The 22,319-nt window shown below is 43.1% G+C and overlaps 2 protein-coding genes across 13 annotated transcripts in view; one reads left to right on the top strand and one right to left on the bottom strand.

Moving 5' to 3' along the window:
- PBRM1 (polybromo 1) overlaps positions 1-16,954 on the top strand; it is a 53,627-nt gene extending 36,673 nt beyond the window's left edge. For 6 of the 12 annotated variants that reach the window (XM_041425591.1, XM_041425588.1, XM_041425590.1 and 3 more), the window contains 5 exons: positions 1,246-1,447; positions 9,236-9,391; positions 11,752-11,822; positions 13,355-13,571; positions 13,862-16,954. In XM_041425591.1, coding sequence (XP_041281525.1) covers positions 1,246-1,447; positions 9,236-9,391; positions 11,752-11,822; positions 13,355-13,571; positions 13,862-14,034 — 819 coding nt within the window. In that variant the 3' untranslated portion in view covers positions 14,035-16,954. Of the gene's footprint in view, positions 1-1,245; positions 1,448-5,243; positions 5,403-9,235; positions 9,392-11,751; positions 11,823-13,354; positions 13,572-13,861 lie in introns of all 12 variants that reach the window. The other 6 variants (XM_041425597.1, XM_041425593.1, XM_041425594.1 and 3 more) reach the window with 3 other exon arrangements.
- A 3,549-nt stretch (positions 16,955-20,503) lies between these two features.
- Positions 20,504-22,306, bottom strand: SMIM4 (small integral membrane protein 4). Its single transcript, XM_041425844.1, has 3 exons — positions 22,213-22,306; positions 21,851-22,035; positions 20,504-20,834 (listed from the first exon to the last, which is right to left on the bottom strand). Exons 2-3 carry the CDS (start codon positions 21,999-22,001, stop codon positions 20,767-20,769), a joined length of 219 nt encoding a protein of 72 aa, XP_041281778.1. The 5' UTR covers positions 22,002-22,035; positions 22,213-22,306; the 3' UTR covers positions 20,504-20,766.
- Between the last annotated feature and the right edge of the window lie 13 nt (positions 22,307-22,319).

The raw sequence follows: 22,319 nt of genomic DNA, 5'->3' as shown, positions 1-22,319 counted from the left end.
AGAGAATGCAAGAACCAAATTTGGAATGATCATGATTTCTCAAAGTCCTGTTTGTCCTTCCAGACTGATGAGAAGGCTTTTAGATTAGGTTACTGTTATCAAAACTGTTGCAAGAGCTATATAGGCTACAACAGCTGGTAAACTTGTAGCTCTCTGTTTGCAGATGTATCAGGAGCCAAAAGTATAATTAGAAGTCCCTCTTTTTGGTTTGAGCACTCTCCACCTGCCTGTGTGGGCTTGCCCAAGGAGCCAGGATGGAATTGTATCTGCCCTGTGTATCATCCCAAACCCTATGTGAAGTTTTCTTCACTTCCTCCAGTCTTCATGTTCATAATGAAAACTTCAAGGGTGGATTGCAAGTTAGTACAGTGAAGTTTAGAATTACATTTAAATGGGCCTTAAAAAGCAAGACTTTTAAAGCATCATGATATTACTAAAACTTTGTTTTTAGCTGAGAGGAGAGTGTTGAACTATGGGTCAAAGCAGCAAGTAGGAGGAGTCAATAAAATTGTCAGAATTTCAGGTGACAAAGGAAACAGTTGAATGTATTTTTGTTTCCTTTTTTGCCTCCACCATGTACTTGGAAACAATGGCACTTTTCAAGATGTGACAGATTTGTAATGTTTGGGGTGTGAGAAAGGCCTTTGAGAGTTTTGATGTGATGCACATTTATGGGTCTTATTGGTCAGAGTATGGATGAATTAATGGTCTCCTGTGACAAATATAGGTGGAAGGGCCTTCAAAAAGGGGCTCCAGCTGTGGTATCTCAGTATAGAGATGTCAGAATAGGTTCATTTTTTGGTGGCTGAAAACATCAAGGAGCTCTCACTGTGGGGGGCATTCATAGTAGGAAAAGCAAAGGAGCAGAATTTTTGTTGCTCATCAACATAAGGACATGGTGTGAATCTGTGGTGCAGGTAAACAGCAAAACTGAGCTTTAGTTTTCCAGGGAGAAATGGCTACTTATGTAATGAGAGGTGAACACTGGAGAGAAAGGAAGGTCTGACAGGCAAAATAACATTTAGAAGGTGGAATGAGGGAGAGTAGGGATTGTAAAGGCAAAGGAGGAAGTGGAAAAGCATTTTCCTAAAATGTGCAATGGCAAATAAAATATTTTACTCAACTCACGTTGGCAACATCTCTGAACAGCTCAATGAACGAAATCTGTGATGTGACACAATTCCTTTTGTTCTCTTCTGGCCTTCTCTTTTGTACACTTGTGGTCATAACTGCTTTTTCTCACAGTCCACTCCCAAGTCTGTTAAGGGCAGCACCAAGAAGGAGGGATCAAAAAGGAAGATCAACATGAGTGGGTACATCTTGTTTAGCAGCGAGATGAGAGCTGTGATTAAAGCTCAGCACCCAGACTACTCCTTTGGAGAGCTCAGCAGACTTGTAGGAACTGAGTGGAGAAACTTGGAAGCAACCAAGAAAGCAGAATATGAAGGTAAGTAAAAACTGAGATGCTGAACTCTTTTCTGCCTTTTGTCTTTCTCAGCACTTTCTGTTACTCAGATGACAGGTTTAATAAAAGAAAATATTTATGTTTGTGTTCTGAATGTACCTTAAAGAGAAGTTCATACTGAGAGATGACTGAAGAGGAGCAAAGAGCATGTTTCAGTTATGTAGAGCACAACTGATAATTTAAATGTCTTTGCCACAAATAACCAAATTAACAAAGTCCAAGAAAATGGGTACAAATAGAAGTAAAGGGGTATGGAGCTCCTGGGCTAGAAGTCAGTTGGAAAAATGTTTTGTCAATGTTTCCTTAAAGAAGGACTGAGGGGTATTTTGGACAAGAAGCTCTTGAGAGCTGTAGCAGCAGGTAAGAAAGGCTTACAGGGGAGTGGGGAAAAGTTCATTATTAACAGTACTGAGAGTCCTCAGAGGCTGTGTACTGTACTGTAAATATGACCTGTTGTCCAGTACAGTATTAATCAACTGTTGTACCTCATTTTGTCAAGAGATTTTGTATCCTGAAGTAAGCCTAGGAATATTTCATAATCTTGAGATACTTTAGACCTGTCTTTCTCCCCTTTCCTCCCTTCTTTTCCTCAGTTCCTTCCCTCCTTCTTTCTTTGCCTTCCTCCTTTTCTTCCCTCCCTCCTTTCCTTCCATTCCTTCCCTCCCTTCTGATAAATAGTCACTGTGTTTTAACTTTTATTTGATTGAAATAAAATACAGCTGATCTTTAACAGCCAGCCCTTACCCAAGCCAAATACATGGCATAGTTACTTCTCTAGTTAATAGCATGTCAACACTATTAACTACTGTATTGATGCAACTTTATTGACAGAAAAAATGCTCCTTTGGATAGGAACATTTCAACACCTGGCAAAGTTATGGCCCAATTCAGTTCTAACTTTGAAAATGAGATTTGATAGGTTTTCTGCACACTCATAACTTACAGGCAGCTTTGATCTTGAGGCTGGAGGCTTGCATGCTGTCACTGTCCACTCTCAGCCACCTCAGTCCTTTCTGAATTTTCAATAGCACCTCTTTGCAGCTCTGGAGGGAAGCACAGCACCCTTTGCTCTGTGCAGGTTTGCTTTGCAGATGCTGGAAGGGAAACGGTAACGCTCTTTCTTTGTGAGACTGCTGGGGCCTTACTTTGTTCTGTAGTTGTTTCCTTTTACACCCTCCTAGGTGCATGTGTGATCTTTTTATTGGCAGATGCTTCCTTACAGCCTCATCCTTCAGCAGGAGGATGGCTGGCATGTCACTGCTTCCTTGCTTAGAGCAGCTTGAAGTCCTGCACTCCTGCGGGAAGGCTCTGTTTGTCCACCGTGTTGATGACTGTCTGTGTGCTTCCATTTTAATCTTCCTTCTCAATTCAAATTTTCCAAAGCTTTTGGGGTTTGAGCCGCAGTTTCCCTGGCTTGGTGTCTGCCTTGAACTAGACTTACTTTTACTTGGTTTTGAGGGGTTGGGATGGGGTGACAAAGTGTCCAAACTGTGTTTGTTTACCATGTGTGAAAGGAGAGAAACTCCACTCCTTCCACTGTGGTGAGTCAGAATTCATGTGTTTCCTGGTGTGGATGTGAACCAGGGAGCAGGGAGTGGGCATGGTTTGACATCTCAGTGAAAAAAAGGGCACTGCCATTTTCTGGTGAGAAGTAGTTTACATTTTAGATCCATTTTCACCCACTGAAAATTTTGTTTGGTTTGTGTTCAGGGTATTAGTTGGTTTTTTAGCAATAGTTGAGTAGAAAAGAGGCTGTGTTGGAAGTGCCTGCTTGGCTAAATAAAGTAAAATACAAGGGATTGAAGGAAAGGCCTGTTGTAAGGAAAAACTCTGTTCAAAGCAGAAGGTCTCTTCCCTGTCTCTTGAGATGTGTTGGAAATATTTGAATGACCTCAAGTCCTGGCTATGTGATTTGGGTTTATGATTGAGTATTAGTGTGAATGCTTTAGGCTGAACTTTCAGATATCTCCTCCAGTTCCCTTTGGCAGTGTTATTCCATTTACTTCTGTGGCAGTCAGGACATGGAAAGGGGCTAGGTAAAACTTGAGTAGTGTCCTATGTCAGGTCCTTCTTCTAACCTCAGCACTCTGAAGTGTGATAAAGCTGAACACTTAGCAGTAATTTCTCATTCATCACAGTGTCTCTTTTGCTTTTGTCTGACCATTTTTTGTTTTTTAGCTGGCCAAAAGTAGGTGAGAGTCAGAACAACTGCTTCATCTTTCCCAAAGTGCTTGCTGTGCTCTGGAGAGGACTTTCTCATTTTTTTACTTCAGGATCTACCTTTAAATATCTTGTGTATTTTGTGCTTGGCTGCATCTGAGTTGCCTGTATAAATGTAGGAGTTTCTCTGCGTCGTCATCACTGCCTGAAATTGCAGAAGTGGGAAGAAGGAAGGAAGTGCCTTTGGAAATGAAACTGGTCTTTGAGTGTATGGAAGTAGTGCTAGAAGCTGCACAAACAGGTTCTAGAAGAGTTGAAAGTGTGATAGATGTTCAAAGTCATGTCCTAGAGGAAGCAAGTAACACTGGCAGGATGCATAACTTAATCTCCTTGGTGAACTTCTTCTTAGCCTTTGTTTGACAGAGGACCTTGATTGCTGGTTTAGTGGCAGTTTCCATCTTTCACCAACTGCAAGAGAAAACTCATAGCCCTGCATTCACTGTTGTTAAAAAATGCTGGAGATTTATTCTGCATCCATTTATTCTTCCTTGTTCCTCATTGTGCCAGTCAGACACAACGTTCAGAGTAAACGAAGCAGGAACTTGCATGCCCCCAAAGCACCTGGAGTGGGCATTCAGTATTTCTCCTTTTTTGTTTGCTTGGGTTTTGTTTTTTTTTTCTTTTTTTCTTTCTTCTTCCCGTGACCCTTTGCCCTTCCCTTAATATAAAATTGTCCTCTGGTCAGATTACCCTGCAGTAGATCTTTTGTTCTTGCAGTCACAGTGAGAGACTTGATTGAGATAATGACCAGATTCATCGTACAAAGGACACACATGACCTCCAGTGAGCAGCACAATGTGAGTTAGACATCTTCAGAAAAAAAAAATAACTCATAGGGGACCAAACGGGGAAATGACAGAAACAGGCAGAGAAAAATATTTTGGGTTTATCAGACTGCTGCTTGTTATGTTCCAAAAGCTAAGGACCAATCTGCACTAGGGAAACTTTACAAATGCTCCCCTATTTTGCCACCACTTTTCAGCTGCATCAGTAGTAAAATATATGGGGAGCCCAGAACTGACGGTGCCACCAGCTGGCACTGCTGTCTGCTCTTTGCAGCATTCTTTAGGGCACACCTGGCAGACATGGGGCTTCAATTCCCACAGCAGCTGGTAGAGGATCCACCCAAGAGCTGCTGGCCTTGGCTGCAGCTGGTTTGGCTGAGCCAGTGGTGTCAAAACAGGGAATGTTTTGCCATGTCCTAGTGCAGACCGAGCCTAGTGCTGGACTGCTGCTTCATGTTGGTAACACTGGTGTTATTATCATCAAATTTGTTCTTTTAATTTTTTTTAAATTTTATTTTATTATTTATTTTAATTATTTGATTTTTTTTAGAAAGAGATAAAACTTTGTGGAATATTTTTCATGAAAGGTTCTCTAAAAGTCTTAGCTGCAGCCACATGAAATCAAATCATATGCTGTATAAAAAAGATTCATCTGTTCTACTTTATATTTGACTAAACTATGCCAGTGTCTGACTAGTCCTTTTTAATGAACAGATAATATTTTGAAAGTCTGGGTTACAAAACAGAACTGAAAATCTAAAATACTTTTACAGAGCGGGCAGCTAAAGTTGCTGAGCAGCAGGAGAGAGAGCGAGCAGCACAGCAGCAGAATTCCTCCCCCCGGGCAGGCACTCCTGTCGGGGCTCTTATGGGGGTGGTGCCGCCACCAACACCAATGGGAATGCTCAATCAGCAGTTGACACCCGTTGCAGGTAAAACGTAGGAGCTATGACCATTTTTTCCTCATCCACTTTATCAACCCCCTTCATAACTCTGAACAAACACTCTCTTGGGTCACGTTGGAAGCGAAAGCTCAAACTCTTCAGTCCTTCTTCATGATGAACGTGCCTAGTGCGGCAGTGGCCTGGTGTCCAGGGAAGCAGGGTCCTCCTCGTGCAGTGCTCCTGTTCTGGTAGTGTGCAGTCGTGTTTATTCGCTCTGCCTCGCAGAGTTCACCTTCAGCCCTGCTGTGGCAGGAGGGCAGCAGCTAAATAGTCTTGTAGTGCATGCAGCATCTGTGGCAGTGGTAAAGCAGGAGGGAAATTGTTGGGGGTTTAATTATCAGGGAGGTGAGAGGCCAGCAGAGTCTAAGCCAGATTTTAAATCCAAGCAAAAGCTTAGTAGATTTGCCTCTTAGGCACTGGTAAGCAGAGCAGACCAGGATCTAGAGCCGTTGCAGAAACAAAGACAAAATGACAACATTGCTGGTTTTATCAGGTTATTTTTCAGAATAGAACTGAGCTTGGAGAACTCTTCCACGAGGTCCCTGTTGCTGGGTGTTGAGCTCCTTACCAGTTGTAATCCGGCTTGATTTCATAGGGAGTATGCTCGGAGTAAGTATTTTCAGGATCAGATCTGAAGACAATGTAGTCCACTGAAGATTCTTGTGTGGAAATCAGCCATACATGGGTGAGAAAATTAATTAGGTGTGACCTGACAGGTTGCTTTCCATCCCCAGTTTCTAATAAAAATAAGAATTAAATTGCTTCAGTCAAGGTCAAAATAGTGCCAAGTAGATAAAAATGAGTGTTTGGAACGTTCTGGGTTTGAGTTTTGGGGTCTTTTTAACTTTCCCTTAAAACATTCCAATTATTCCATTTATTCTTTTGTCATTTTTCTTTTTCTTTCTCATCTCACAGGCTGTGGCCTTATTTCAAGCTGACAGCCTGAAGCATTTTTCATCACAATCTCTAAATCCCCTTTCTGTAAATAGGCTGCATGGATGTTTAACTGAAGGCACATTCCTTAGTTGGTTCATGATCTCCAGGTTATAAAGCATTTATTTACACTGAGTTGCATTTTTCTTTTGGCTTTTTTTCACTCTGTTCATGGTAATTTCCCTCTGAACTGTTTGCAGTTGGTGTATGTTTGTGTGTGTGTGTGTGTGTTCAGTTATCTGTGCATACATTAAAAAAAGGAGGGGAAAAAATTTCCCAGTGCTGATCTCTTTTGTGAAAAATTTACTTCAATATAGAATGTGTAGGAATACCATCCTCTTGTGGTTGTGTTTTCTTAGTCTGGTTCTTGGGTTTTTTGGCACTGAGTCACTTTTCCAGTTTTTGGATTTTCCAGTTTTTGGAGGCAGGTGTTGATGGATGGTAATACTTGCTATTAACACTTCCTTAAAACTTCCCCAAAAATTTGCATTCTGCCAACTACCCATACTACCTTATTTCCTGTGGCAGCAAACCTCTGTTTCAGGCCATTGTCTTATTTGAGCAAATCAACACTCAAGGCTCTTCGCTTTGGCTTTGGGAAATACTTCCTTAAAATAGATGATGGAGCAGATTCTTTTGAACTCCTTCTACTTCCGTGGCCCATTTGAAAAACAGAGTCTTTCATCTTTTGGTTTTCACAAGTCCTACTTGGAAGTATCTTGTTCTCTTCGGACCACTTTCACATCCTTCTCCATTCTTGGGTTGCTTTTCTCTAGTTCAGAGAGCTTCTCCATTACAGAACTTCTTTATGACCCATGGGGCCAGGAAATCTGGAAGCCTTCTGAAGTGTGTTTCTCTTAGTGTGCAGCGCTTTGGTGTCTTCTACATTTAGATATCATAAAAGTTGACTTAATCTCACGCTGTTTTAATAAAAAACAGGAGAACAAGTAATTTCACAGACATTCTAAGTCACAGTTGTCGGAGCTGGAAATAGTTTGGCCATGTCTGGTAGTTTAAAATAAAACTTTGCAATTCATACATGGGGTAAGAAAATGGCTGCTCTTACTTGGAATGAGCTACAAGAAATGATTTCTCATGGAGATTTGATGGCACCTTTATTAGCCAGTTGTTGAGTATTTTAATTGGAAGTGTAGAACTAAGATTCCATGATTGATAAATGTGGGTTTGATTCCTTGGAGAGTTTTCTGTTTCTTTGTTTTAAAGCTTCAGAAGTGCCTTAACTGCTCTGAAGATGTGTCAGCAGCTCGGGGTGCGCTGGAGGTACCAGGCAGTAGCTACAGTGTGAAAAGCTCTTTGTGCCAAGGAGGCTTTTGGTGTGTTTTTTCTTTTCCTTTCTCCATGGGAAATACGGATTTCCTTGTAATAAAGAGGTACAGATAAGGTTCCAGATATGTGAAATAGGTACCTACAGCATATTTCACTTGTCAGTCTAGGTGCCCTGTGGAAAATGAAGGCTTGAGAGAGATTAGTTCTTTATTTTCTTGTTGGTTTCTCCATGTAAAGCTTTTGGGATTAGAGGTTTCTCTCTTCTGTAACGACTTGAGGAGGTGACAGGTTTAGCTTTTATTTTGTAGCTGCTCCTCCTCCTGTTTAGACCCTGAGCTTGTTACAGCTTTGTTCTCAGTCAGAACTGATGAGAGGTTTTGGCCAGTCTCATTCCAGAAATCTGTTTTGGAAGTTCTTTCTGTGAATTACAGGGAGTGTGGCAAAGACTTGGTGGTTTCTTGGAGCAGACTTTAGAAGCCCCAGCAAATCTGCTTTCTAACTTACCTCATCTCTCTAGACCTGCTTCTGTCCTCTGTCATCTTCTCATTGTCTTTCCCACCCCTTTCCTTGCTTACCTGGCAGTGCATCCATTTAAATTAAACATTCCAGGGCCTAACAAGCATAGTGCAGTTACACTGTGTAGGTTCACTACATGGATAGCAGAAAATCTGAGCCAAAGCCAGAGAAAGCTCTCAATTTTCTTTCCTTACATGCAGAAAATGAAATTTTTGAGCAGCAGCACAATACAGTGTTTGCAGTGTCACTGATTTTCCTCTAAAGACACCTTGCAGACATGGACAGTGAAATTCTGCGAGGCACTCACAGAATGAGTCCTCATGAGTCCACAGAATGAAGTGCTCATTTAAGTCCTTTCACTTCAGTCTAATGCCATGAGTGTAAGTTACTGCAGCCCAGCACTTTAAACCCAACAGAATGAGTCCTCATGAGTCCACAGAATGAAGTGCTCATTTAAGTCCTTTCACATCAGTCTAATGCCATGAGTGTAAGTGCAGCCCAGCACTTTAAACCCGAGTTTAAAATTTGTGTTACTGCCTTAGTTCATTCTGGAGATGGTTTAATAAAAATCACCCATCACTGCCATTAGTTTCAAGTATGTGAATGTTGTAGGGCTTTTGTGCATCAGTTTTGCATGTGTACTGCAGGAAAATGTCTGGGGTTTGATTTTTGTGGCCTCTGAACTAGCCCGCAGAGCTGTCCGTGGGGCTGGCCAGTCAGTGTTGTGTTGTAATCTGGATGCAGATGGCAGAGCTTTAAGCTGTATTAAGACTGCTTGCATTAGTAACATTTAATTATGGCTGAATTTATTCCTTGTGTTAACATATCTGAGTATTCAAAATTTATTGCGCTGTGAGAAACATACAAATACACTAAATACTAATTCATCAAAAGTATAGGTTTCATATTTGTTTTTAGTTTTTGTTGTTTATTTTTTTTTTGCAAGATACTAATTGTAGTATTGTCTTGCTGTACTAAAGGTGCTTTTTTGTGTGTGTGTGTGTGGATAGTGCATGTCTGTGCATACTGTGTAGACCATATTGCATGTTATTGATGCATGTTTGAAATTTGTTGTGTCCTTCAAGGCATGATAAGTGGCTATCCACCGGTGCTGCCACCTTTGCAGGGCCCAGTTGATGGCATTGTTAGCATGGGCAGCATGCAGCCACTTCACCCAGGGGTGCCCCCACCCCACCAACTCCCGCCAGGTATGCCAGGCATCCCAGGCATCCCACCACCCGGTAAGAGCCTCATCCTCATTCCCTCTTTATTTCATTGTCATGTACTTGGTTTGACCCATTGTTACAGGAGTTCTCTGCAGCTTGTTCTGGTTGTGCCTTTGGTTTGTGAGCAGCAGCACTGCTGAATGTGAGGGGTGTGCAAAACACTGACACTACAGCGTGTCCAGCAAGCCCTCAGGGAATGGGCCCTGGAGAAGGTGGTGCTGCTCCAGCAGGAGTTTGGTTCCAGCCAAAAAACCTTGGTGATTGTACTTGAGTTTTTCAGAAGTGTGAAAAGCTGAAATCAGCCTGTTCATATCATTATGTCATTTGAACAGGATCTCTACACTCATCCTTTTCTTATTTGAAGTGGGCTTATAAATGAAATTTATTGTTCCCTTTCCTTACCAGAGTCTTTTTCAGTGTGTTAATGTCAGACTGCACTGAAGTGAGCCTGGTCATGTAAGACTCCTTGGCCACTGGGGCAGTGATGTGTTACTGTAAAACACTGTTCAGATTAAAGCTTGCTGATAGAACAGTGACTGGAAACAGTGGGGACAAGGTGAATTCAGAATTCTCTGTGGCCAAATTTTGAATTTACTTTTGAGAGTATTTCTACTGCATTTGCTGTATTTTTGCCACACTTCTGATGAAAAGAGGCTTAAATGAAACAAATGTTTTGCCAGTGTTAATGCCATTAATGTGTCCCAATTAAGGGGAAAAACATTCATCTGCCCTCTGTTTCTGTTTCCTGCTGATTCATTTCTTACCTCTGATAACTCATGTGCCTGTGAAAAAGATGTGCCATCCCTCTGTTCAGCAGTAAACAAGCTGTGGACAAAATGGTCTCATTTACCTCCCCCTACCCCCTTGCAACAGTGTTTTTCAGAAGCTCTGTTAAGAATTTTATCTGTACATAAATGATGTGAGTTGGGGAGTTCTTGTTTGCTTGCCTGGTGTTTCTGAAATCCATCAGCACTGCCCTGCAGCTTGGCTGGGTTGTGGATTCCCTGCCGTGGCACCTAGAGGGAGCAGCACGGCTGTGACACTTAGCACACATCATCCAAGCGTGTGGGAGGTGAATCCAGGACACTGCATCCCTCTGAAGGGCTGTTCCCACCGCTGTGGGCTGGATGTTTGTGTGGAAAACTGACAGGATGTGGCTTAGCAAAGAAACAATGTCTGGGAGTGGAGGACCACACGTGAAGTGGTTCTGAGCTCGGCACAGCAGGCTGAGGGTGAAGCCGTGCTCTGATGCTGGGAAGGGGAGGGTGCCCTCCTCCAGAGCCCTTCCTTCCCTTTGGACCAATTCCAAAGCTTGTGTTAGCAATGCTTTTCTCAAATTCTGACATACTGTTGGTACAGATGCACTTAAAATCGGAGCTGTGATCAAATGGAAAGTGCATTTGAAAAACCCTTTAGTGAGTGAAACACAGTGGCACATCCTTTGATCACTGATACAGAAATTATGCGTTTAATTAATGTCAATTAAATCCTCAGGAAGAGCACAGTTAGTCTGCAGCTTTTCCAATGAATGAACAGGAGAAGTGGCACAAACAGAAGGAAAAGCAGCAGCACACATAACTTTCAAGCATCTGTATGTCAAATGTCAGGATCTGCATGACTTTCATTTAGATGTGCACATTTTTGTATGTAAGACTGACACAGTTGTGCTGCACTCTGTGCAGTAGGGAGAAGTCCCAATATGCTTGAGAAAAAAAGCTTTTATTTTTTTGACATTGATTTAAAATATTCATTGTTCTGTATTTAAGGCTATTGAAGCTTAACCTGCAAGTTGCATTTTGTATTTAGTGAGAAGTAACAGATTTTGTGCAAAGGCTTGAATTTCATCCTGCTGTGAACATATTTTACAAAACTGAACACAAGGAAATGTTAAGTATTGCTGAAGCAGATCAGCATTTCCTTTCTTAAAGGAAAGGACTTCAGGAAGATCCTGTCAAGCCAAAGGTGTATATTATAAATGAAAAGATGCAGTCAAGCAATCACTAAGTAACATGAAAAACACCTGAAAAGCAAAACCTATTCAGTTTATTCTCTGACTAAAATAATTCAACAGGCCACATATTAATGTTTGGTGAAAAACACCTGAAAAGCAAAACCTATTCAGTTTATTCTCTAACTAAAATAATTCAACAGGCCGCATATCAATGTTTGGTAGTTGTCATGTTGGCTTTTTTTTTTTTCATTCAGAAACTTGTAAAGTTTTTTGCTGGGGGCGAGGGGGATATTTGAATGTTGTACATCTACTTAAAATAACTGTGAGCAGTGATATCAAAGTATAAATTCTTGCTGTTGAAGACCAAAGAAGCATTTGTCACTGCTCTGAAGTAAGACTAATTATTTTATATTTTGGAATATAGGTGTTATAGGCCAAAATGTGTCCCCTATGGTAGGCACTCCAGCACCAGGAGCAAGTCCTTTTGGACAGCAGGTGAGTCATTTTTGCATTACTTATGAGGCTCTAAGGCTCAGAATTGACATTTGAGCAACATCCCAGTTCAGACATGTAGGGATGCACACAGGCTTTCCCAGGGAGAACAGAAATGAAATGTTCTGATGTGTTTAGAACCAGTTAATATCTCACTCACAGAGAGTATGTCAGTATTTGATGGTTGAATTGTTGTTACACTCAGGACATTGGTCCAGTGAGGTAACTTCATTATAAACAAGGCAGTGTTTTGTCTTAGTTTTCTTCTAAACTGAGTCATTTCAGCATAGTGTGAAACTGCTAATAATTTAGGTTTTGCATGCTTTGTGACACAGAGAGTACACTGCCCATTTTATCAGCTCCTGGTGAGTAGGTAAAAAATATTAGTATTTCACATACTGATGAAGCAGATGTTCATTGGCAGTTCAGAATGTATGAGTTTGAGGAACTGTGATGATCTGATGTTTCTTCTCAGTGATTAATGCAGATTAACTGTTCAGAACATTCCCAATTTTACTGACCAAATTTTTGGATCATAAAGGGAAATGTGGTTTTGGCTTGAGGGTGTAAAGAAAAGGAGGGAGAGTGGCTATGCACAGGCAGGTAGTGGTGGTGGGGGAATGATTTTAAACTAAAAGAGGAGAGGTTTAGGTTAGGTGCTGGGAAGAAGTTCTTTATTCAGAGGCACTGGCACAAGGTGCCCAGAGGGGCTGTGGCTGCCCCACCCCTGGAGTCATTCAAGGCCAGGTTGGATGGGGCTTGGAGTGACCTGGTCTAGTGGAAGGTGTCTGCACATGGCATGGGGATGGAATAGGATGAGCTTTAAGGCCTCTTTCAACCCAAACCATTCTGTGATGCTGAGTTATGTAGTAAATTGTTGATGTCCTGACATTGAGTTATTCCAGACCACAGGATGTAGCTTTAAGGCCTCTTTCAACCCAAACCATTCTGTGATTCTGAGTACCAGAAGTTAAGTAGTAAAGTGTTGATGTCATGACATTGATTTATTCCAGACCACAGGATGCTGGTCCTAAGAGTTCTCAGTGCTGCTGGTTAATCACAGTGGTGGGAATTCTTCTGTGTGACTGGCAATTTTCCTGCCTGAGATTTTTGCCTGACAGTGATTCTGTGGAAGTAACCCAGTTGTCCAAGGATCCATATCAGTTTGGATTAGATGTTTTAGAGTTAAATTTTGCGCTTCACAGACCACAGCATTTCAGATCAAATTGGAAAAAACATGAAATAAAAAGGAGATCAAAGGTGTAATTAAGGTTAGAAGAGCTACGGTGACGATATCCAGAGTATATTTACATAAATCAGAAATATGAACAATATCTGTTGAGTATGAATGGTTTGCACTTCCTTTCTCTGTGCATCTCCTGCATGCCGAAGCATGCATCTCTAGGGAAATTCCCTCAGGCTTTTGCACATAACCTCAGTTGAAACTCCGTTGCAGGAGGATGCCCGAGGCCGGGGCGTTCCCTGCAGTCCCCGCTGTGCCCTGGAGCGTGACCCCTGGCTGCTTTGCCTTTCAGATCGGGATCCTGGGCCCGCCGGGCCAGCAGGCGCCCCCGCCGTACCCCGGGCAGAGCCCCGCCAGCCAGCCCGTCATGCAGCAGCCCAGCACGCCCATGTTCGTGTCCCCTCCACCAAAGACACAGAGGCTCCTCCATTCTGAAGCCTACCTGAAATACATTGAGGGGCTCAGTGCTGAGTCAAACAGCATCAGCAAGTGGGACCAGACCCTTGCAGGTGAGGCTTTGGGTTCCTCGTAGCCTGTTATTTTTGCTTTCGTAGAAAATGTGAAATGCATGTGCTGTTTGCTTATTAAAACATGTACATGTAATTAATTCCTAAAGACAGATCAACAGATTGAGAATATATGTGTTATCCACGGGCAAATTCCACCAGCGTTGTATGAAAATCAGTGGTGTGGGCTTAAATACTAGGAGCAGAAGTAGAATATCTGATACTGCAGAGTTACATTTGCCTTTCTCTAGAATGAGCCACGAGGTAATGGGAGCACTTGTTGTGTTTTGCAGCACGGAGACGAGACGTGCACCTGTCCAAGGAGCAGGAGAGCCGCCTGCCCTCGCACTGGCTGAAGAGCAAGGGGGCTCACACCACCATGGCCGACGCGCTGTGGCGCCTGCGGGACCTGATGCTGCGCGACACCCTCAACATCCGCCAGGCCTACAACCTGGAGAACGTGTAGGCAGCTCGTGGGACAATAGCTGGTTTAGTTACTGGGTGGCGAGAGATAACCAACAATAATTTGTATTGCATTTTACTGTACATTGCAAGACCATTTTTATATAAGGACACTTTTAATAAGCATATTTCACTTTTTGTTATATTAAGTTGACTTTATCAAATACACGGATTTTTTGCATATGTTTCCTTTGTTTGAAAGGCGATTTCATAATTGGTTGAGTGTAGTCAAGGATTCATCTTTCTTATACTTTATTGCTGAGAATCTGATGCCATTGTTTTTATATAAAAAAAAAAAAAGGAAAACAAAGCATTTACAGGTTGATACAGTGGAATGTGAAGTAGTCATAGTTTACATCCTATAAGAATGTGTGTACCTGTGCTTGTGTGTGCTGGCCACTTCGGGCAGAACTGCTCGGGTGTGAACAGGGAGGATCTCTTAAAAGAAGCTAAAGGTAAGATGTGCTTTGGCCCTAAGGAAAATTGGCATTCCAAGTCAACACTGAGTGGGGCACAGCAGCCCTGGAAGTGCTGGTGTGGACAGGACAAGGGTGTCTCGACTGCTCACGTTGTCCAGTCCTGTCCAGTTATTGAACTGTGTAGCCAAGGCCCTTGTGATCCTAAATCAGTAACAGCCCCTGTGCTGGCAGGCCCTTAGAGGGGAAGTGTTTCATCTGCCATGGCCTGTGCTGGGAGCTCTGTGATGTCCCCAATACCCAGCAGTGGGACAGGGAAGCTCCTTCCCTGGGAGCTTCCAGCTTCTGTCTGGAAGAGGCTCGCAGAACTCAGAACCAGCCCAGGTCTTGGAAGGTAAGTTAGGGGAGAAAAGTGGAGTTGTTCTCTTAGTGAAGTAATTTGATGTTTTTTGAAATTCACGCAATTGGGCATTGTAAGACATTTTTGTATGCTTTCTTTAAGTGTATTCATTAACCTTAGTGAAAGTTTTGCAATGCAAATTGGAGTGAAATTTGATGCTTAAATTAACTTGAAAGTAAAATACTGCTGTATGGTATGGCATGTGTAAGGTCAGCATACCCAGTACATTGGAGAAATAGAGTACTTGCATTGCAGCCTTCAAAGGGTTTGGGGTTGTTTTGGGGTTTTTTCTTTTTTTTTTTTCCTAAGTAAAGTAGGTATCGACTCTTCTTGCCAAATTTCAAGGTTGTGGCTGCCTTCTGCTAAAAAATTACCTGTCCTCAACTAACCAACCTTTTGGAGTACAAAGTTATTTGTTTAAAGGTAAATAAATCCTTTCATTTATTTAATTTTGGAAAAAGAATTAATACTTTTGGATTGCTTTAAGTAACTGGGAAAGCTCTGTGAATTTGGGAAAGGTCAGCAGGAATGTGAGCACTCCAACTCAGCCCAAATGAACTGATTTACTGATACACTTCATTTATGGTAGAGATGTTCATCATGTGGAAATGAGTTCTAAAGTCTGTTGGTACAGAACATTTTCATTTAAGTATATGTGGCAGAAGGTTAAATTAAATATTTTCCTTCAAATACTGGATATCTTAGGGTTTGTTTTGCTGATGTAATTAATACTCATGAGGGAAGTGACACTTGCAAGTATAAACTGTGATTTAATTTTACTGGCCAGTTCTTCTCCCTCTGCTATTGCAATCTTCCAGTCATTGCACAAAATACCCCAGGTAATCACAAATAGGCACTTACAGTTAGTTTAGGTCACATGTGCAATGGATGTGAAGGAAATGGAGCAAAACAACATAGAGGGAAATGACAGTTTTGAACTCTACAAGTAGCACACCCATGGCACAAAAGTTCTTTACTGGCCTTTGTAAATTTCCAATTTTATTTAATAAAGTAGAAATTGAATAGTCTTAGACCACCCCTATAAAATGTGTTTAAGTTACCATAGGTTTTGCAGGTTTTAGCCACAAAGATGGGATGTTGAAGTGAATCAGGCAGCAAAATCCTAGTTTTTGAGCATTTGGAACTATCATGGATTGTACTAATACGCCACCAGATTCTCCTACTTCTCAGCATTAACAAAAATTATACCAAAGAACCCGGGATGAATTTTAATTAAATTATTGTTTTATTTATTTTCTTTTGAGGACTGGATGGGACTCCCTTTGGAGCCTGTATAACTCAGATGTTTAATTTATCTGAAGGTCAGTGATGAGCAGATGTGCAGCACTGGCTCTCTCCTGCCGAGCAGCTGAATCCCTCCTTTCACTGCTCTTTCTGGCCCAGGAGCAAGAGATTGGAAGTGCCAACAAAACCTGGCTCCTCCCTCAAGGCAGTGCAGAGCACTACCACTTAGCCACTGGGCTGGCCCTGATCAATTATTTTAAGCCTTATTTATTTCAAAATCGTTTTTCTCTATACTGGAGGCATTTCAGTCGATTGCAGTGAAATTTAGGATATAATGGCTACAGTCTAGAATTCAAAACCAGCAAAAGAAACTTTTCTCACTCTGGTTTAAAAAAAAAAAAAAGACATGTCTGTCTGTCTCTTTTTCTCTCTTTGTGGGTGTTTGAGCCCCTCATCTGTTTTTCACTGCCGTTCATTGTACTGGTGTAAACAAAACTTTCATATTAAAATAAAAGGATGTGTGGGCAATGGTTGGCTTCTGTGAGAGTGGAAAATAGATAAAACCAGGACAGGTATTTTCATAAACCAGTTGGAGACAACTAATAATTATTTGTTCTCTTCCTCAGTCCTTCCCTTCCATGAGAAAATTTACTGTTTGTGTAAAAATTCAAAACGTTGATGTTGGTGACTTTTTTTCAGCATATGTTTTTGTACCTGGTTTATCCATGCTTGGCTTTTCATTAGATCTTGTACTGCTGAAGGCTGAGCTGCTAACCAGGTTTATAACATGTATGTACCATCACTTTGTTTACCTGAGTCTTTTTAATTTGAATAAAAATAGTTTGCAAAGTGTTTTGGATTAACCAGGTTTGAGTGTTCCACTAAGACTTCTGTTAGGATTTTATTTCAAGTAATTCTGGCTGTAGCTGATCCAGATGTTCTCAAGTCCTTGGTACATGTGTGCTTGTGTGTGGATAAAATATCCTTTTCTTATTGTCCTGTGTATTTTGAAGTGTTCCTGTAGGTGATAAGAACAGTGGTGTTGGAAATTGAGCCATCACGAGCATGAACAGTGAACCTTGAAAAATATCTGAAGCATTGGGAACCAGCTGAGTGGAGGTGGTAAGATTCAGTCTGTCCCAGATGCCTGCTTATTAATTGGTTTGAAAATAAGCAGCAAGCCTTAATTTCATATGAAAGCTAACATGGTTCAGGACTGTCTTCCATGTAGCTGTTTAATAGAGGAAATTAGATGAGTAACATGGAAAAAACATCTTTTACACAATTCAATTAGAACCAAGGATAGAAATTTTCTGTACAAACTGCAAGAAAAATTAAGTGATAGGAATCTCTCAAGGTGCCTGGCATAAAATTTACAGAGAGCTGTTTAAACAGTCAGAACACAGCATTATTCAATTAACACACAGCCATGTTCTCAGCCTGAGGGATAAATGCTGCCTTTCATACAGGCTGCCAGCTTCACAACACTTCTACCCTTCTGTTGCAGTTGCCCAGAGGAAACTAATTCTAATCATCCTCCACATCTTATTTGTTCAGTCTGAGATACTAAACATCAACCATAAATGTAACTCCCTCTTAGCTACAAGTGCACAAAATTGAAGTTTCGGAATGTCTGGGCACTGAACATTGTGTGAGCTCTGGTTCAGTGAAATTTTGATTCATAAAATGATACTTTTTATTAATTTTGCCAACTGCATTTGCCAGTGAGTCTAATTTGACCCTCATCTTTGGTATAAAGCACCAGCATCCAGTACTGATTTCAGGAAGTTCCTCAGGAACAGCATTCATCCCACCAGTGCTGGGAAGATTTTTTTTCCCCTTTCTCTGAAGGAGCTGGGGATGGCCAGGAGCAGAGTGCAGCTGCAGTTTGGATCTGTGTATTAAGTCCGAAGTGAAAGCATTCCCCCACTGATGACAAGAAGAGTTTTGCACCAAGGAAAAATTCCCCAATACATCAGATGGCTGTTACTTCCTTTTGCTGCTTTTGAAAAGCTTGGACAAAACCGCTGCAGCCCTGTGCCAGGGAGGAGTGCAGGCTGGGACAATCATCCCTCCTTGACCATAACTTCTTTCAGCTCTTCCCTGGCTCACCACAGGTTTTTCAGCAGATGGCTGCATCCTTGTGTGCACAGCTGCAGGGGAGTGATCAACAGGCCCATTTTTTCCACAGAACCATTCTGGACTGGTGGTGGAGTTGTCTCCTCTCAAATGCTGAAGTGGTGAGCAGCACTGCTTGTGTGTAGGTATCACTCTTTGTTCCCAGGTGACTTTTTACTGCTGCTACCTTACCGAGTTGAATTTTTCCATGCTTGGTATCGATCTTGCCCTGACTCCCACAGTTTGGAAAGCTTGCAGCAGGATTGCTTTGCTGAGTCTCACCCAGAAGCTGTTGCTGTGGCCATTGCAGAACACATGAAAATGCTGTTGGTGGGTGAGAGCTGTGCTCCAGGTGGACACCAGCTGAATTCCCTGCAGAAGGGAGGGATGTGCTCAGCCTGGGGCTGGCAGGGGTAGAAGTGAACGCTGTGACCCTGGCTCACTCCAGCAGCCTGGGACAGCCACACGGTGTTGCCTGAGTGTTGAGCCAAATGAGAGCTCTTGCTTCCTCCCTGCTCACTTTGCCACAGAGATGGATGGAGAAAGTGGAGGATGGAAGGGAGACAGGGACATGAGAGTCAGACAGTAGTGGGGAAGGCAAAGAGCACAGAGTTAGGAGTCAGCAGGAATAAAACTGCAAAACCAAATGAAGGCTTTAGTTGTTGAAGATGGGGTGTAGTTTAAAGCTGATACTAAATCCCTGAGTGTGCTCAGCTGTGGAATGGGCTGGAATTTTGGAATGGGGAATTGCAGCTATTCTGATTTCCTGCATTAGTGAGAGACTGGCAAAATCTAAAAATGCCAAAGGGTCAGCACTAGCAAACACACTGAGGGTTGGAGATTGCAGCTCAGATTTCTAAATGTCAAGCTTCATATTCTGTCATAACAGCTCTGTGTTGCCTGAAGTGGTACGATGCCAACACAGAGGATTTTATTCCTGCAGCGGTCAGTGACACGGAACTCCCTGACACCAGACATCTTGTGAGTGACTGCAGCCTCCCTCCCTCTCTGTTTACCTGGCTGGAGACATCCCAGAGATCTTCCAGATGTGCCTGGCGCTCTCAGCTGCTAATGGGAAACAGTCACTGCAAAACAAGCAAGAGGTCTGAAGTGAGAACTGGGCTTGGAACACTGCTACTATTGCAGGAGTGCTTCAGGGAAGCCACAGGAAGTTTTCACAAAAGCTCCTGAGTCCTGGGAAATAACTAAGGGTACAGGGCTCTTGCTTAAAAAAAAAACTAAACCCCCAGATATTGAAAAACTTATTTGTTTTATGACAACAGAGCACAAGAGAATTTCAAAAAGCTCAAGAAATAAAATCAGATGGAGCTAAAGCTCAGCAGTTTTCAAAATCTGGCTTTTTTATTGTTGCTTTGTTCTTTACTGCTATAATCAGGGTTGACTTCAGCGTGATGGTCTGTGACCATCTGCAAAAAGCAGCCTGTTCACGAGTTTTGGGCTCTGCCTCGGAACTAAACTCAAAGGTTCTTATTCTGAAATAGAGACTTTCCTCAAGATATTCACTTGCTGCTCAGTCAAAATATGCAGTGACACAGTCACATCTCTAATTCTGTCAGTTTTTATCCCGTAAAAACACAAGTAGCACTAATCCTCCAGATCAAGTCCTTGGAAGGCACAACTCGAAGGTTCCCCTGTGTTTGCAAGTGAGGAACCTGCACCTTGACCTCTGCAGAGCTGCCCCTGTCTCCGAGTTGATGAAGACTTACAAAGGCTGGCAGGAGGCAGCACAGGAACCCCTGCCAGTGCATGAACTTCCTCGGGCTTGATTTCAGGCTGACCTTAAGAATTGGCTTCTTTGTTGCACCTTCAGCCTGCACCCCACCCCTCAGAAATTAAACTATTGTATCGAAGTAGGATCCTCGAAGATTACACTGCAGGGAGTAAACAGTGCTGGGACGCAGCAGCCAGCCCTGTTTTCCTGCCCTGGGGACAGGATTCCCACCGCAGGACTCAGGGGTGCCAGGACTGACACTGCACATTGCTCTGGTCCCTGTCACACCGGGGCAGCACAGCCCAAACACACGGGTCACTCTCCAGACACTGTGGGCTGAGCAAACACTGAGCAGTAAATCCGTGCTCTCTTCATCCAGTTAAAATTGTGCCACACTGCAAAGAAAACAAATCAGCTGCCAGAGCAGTTCCTGTAAGTCCAAAAGAAACTAACTCAAAATTACTATTTCCATTATGCTGAGATGGATGCACCCTGTAATGTTTCTTTCCCACTGGTCTTGTCACCAGGGGGGTGTTTCACCAAGCAAACAAAACAACAGCCAGACTGTTTACTCAGTTTACTTTATTTAAAAGCACTAAGCAAACATTAGATTAGTGGCAGAGGCCCAAATACAATGAAATTTTCACTTCATTTAAATACAAATATTACAGATGTGGAAGAACCATCTGAGTGCATTACACACACGTGTGGATCACAGTTCATCTTGCAGAGCCAACGTCTTCCCCCACCTTCAACGTGGCAGTGCTGCTGCTTTGGCACTTGGACAGTTGAAGGACTCAGGAGCTCCCCCTTGAAGAGTTTCAGCTAAAATTCCCCTTTCTCCATCCTTGCCTCGTACAGTCTTTCAGATTGTTTCCTACGGTAGACATCATCTGCAGAAAAAGATGTTTTATGTTAGAGTTTCCCCAGCGCAAGTTAGTGTTAAATGCATGAATCCTGTCATCTCTTTTTAAATGTTTCAATCCAAACTTCTCTTGCAGATGCTGACTGACAGGCAACTGAAAATTCAAGCCAACAGAAATCCTTATTACCACTTAAAATAGCTCAGGTTCTCTGCCATATAGGCTAAAGTTCTTCCCATCGGTCCCAATGAAATGGTTTTCTAGGAAAACTAAGTTTCCAATGTGAAACAGTTGTTTCTTGTCTACTTTCCCATGAGGGTAATTAAAATTACAAATGCCCTGACAAGCTGAAGGGAAATTAAATTATAGGCATGTAGTCAATGCCTGAGGGCTTCCAGCCTGACTTCAGTATTTTAGTCTTTTTTATATAAACAAAACACAGGAATATTCCCACCTCCATGGTCTTTCCAGTTATTCTTCCTGCCTCCCTGCTCCCTAATACTACATACAGTTGAGCAGATCCCTTCAGTGAAATACACAAAACTTTCTAGCAGGGTTTATTAAAGGGAGGAATGCCACATTAGAAATAAATGCTTTGACTTACAAGAAACTGAACGCCATTAGCCAAGTTCTCTTGAGCCGTTTTCATACTTATTTTTTAAATTGTAGGAGTCACGTTTCAGATAATGCCACACCTCTGCTTAAATGCTGGCAAACCTCATGAGTCTTTTTCAATCACCACGGAATGGTTTGATTTGAGAGGGACCCTAAAGATCAGCCCGTTCCATGCCCCTGCCAAGGACAGGGACACTTTCTGCCATTCCAGTTTCCTCGCCCCCATCCAACCGGCCTTGGACACTTCCAGGGGCGGGGCACCCTGTGACAGCGCCTCGCAATCCTCAGAGGAAAGAATTTTTTCCCTAACATCCAATCTAAATGTACTCTCTTTCAATTTTATTCAGGATTTGTGTTTGTTTCTGCTGGGGAGGCAGAGCCTGCAGTGAGCGCTGTGACGGGAGCAGCCGGGCCCGCTCACCCCCACTCACAGAAGGTCTCTTTGCCGATGCGGACGTTGATCATGAACCACTCCATGGCTCCGCCGAGCGCAAAGAAGAAGGGCAGGAACCTGTAAAAGCCAAAGCGCCGCTCCCCGGGCACCAGCTTCAAAAGGCGCTTCACCCTCTCGCTGACCAGCATGGCCTGGCGGCACCGGCGCCTTCGCCCTTCCCGGCTGGAGGAGGGAACAGAGGGGGCGTGTGAGAGGCGGCGCGGGACGTGCCGCAGTCACACCGCGGCCGCAGCCCGGCCGAGCCCCGCGGCCATGGCGGCCCCGCCGCCCCCTCCCCTGAGGCGGGAACGCGCAGCCAATCAGGGCCGCGGCCGCCGCGCGCGACCCCGCGCCGCTCACCTCCCACGCGAGGGCCCCGCGCGCGGCCGGACGGAAGGACGCGCCGAGCGCCACGTGACACCCCCCCCCCAGCAGCGCCTCGCCTGATTGGGCTGGGCGGGGCGGGG

This window comes from Onychostruthus taczanowskii, unplaced genomic scaffold (genome assembly GCF_017590055.1).
Source record: "Onychostruthus taczanowskii isolate IOZ18803 unplaced genomic scaffold, ASM1759005v1 scaffold9, whole genome shotgun sequence".
In the NCBI taxonomy this organism is placed as follows: Eukaryota; Metazoa; Chordata; class Aves; order Passeriformes; family Passeridae; genus Onychostruthus; species Onychostruthus taczanowskii.
The sequence above is the reverse complement of the archived record's forward strand: the minus strand, read 5'-3'. Positions and strand labels throughout refer to the sequence as shown.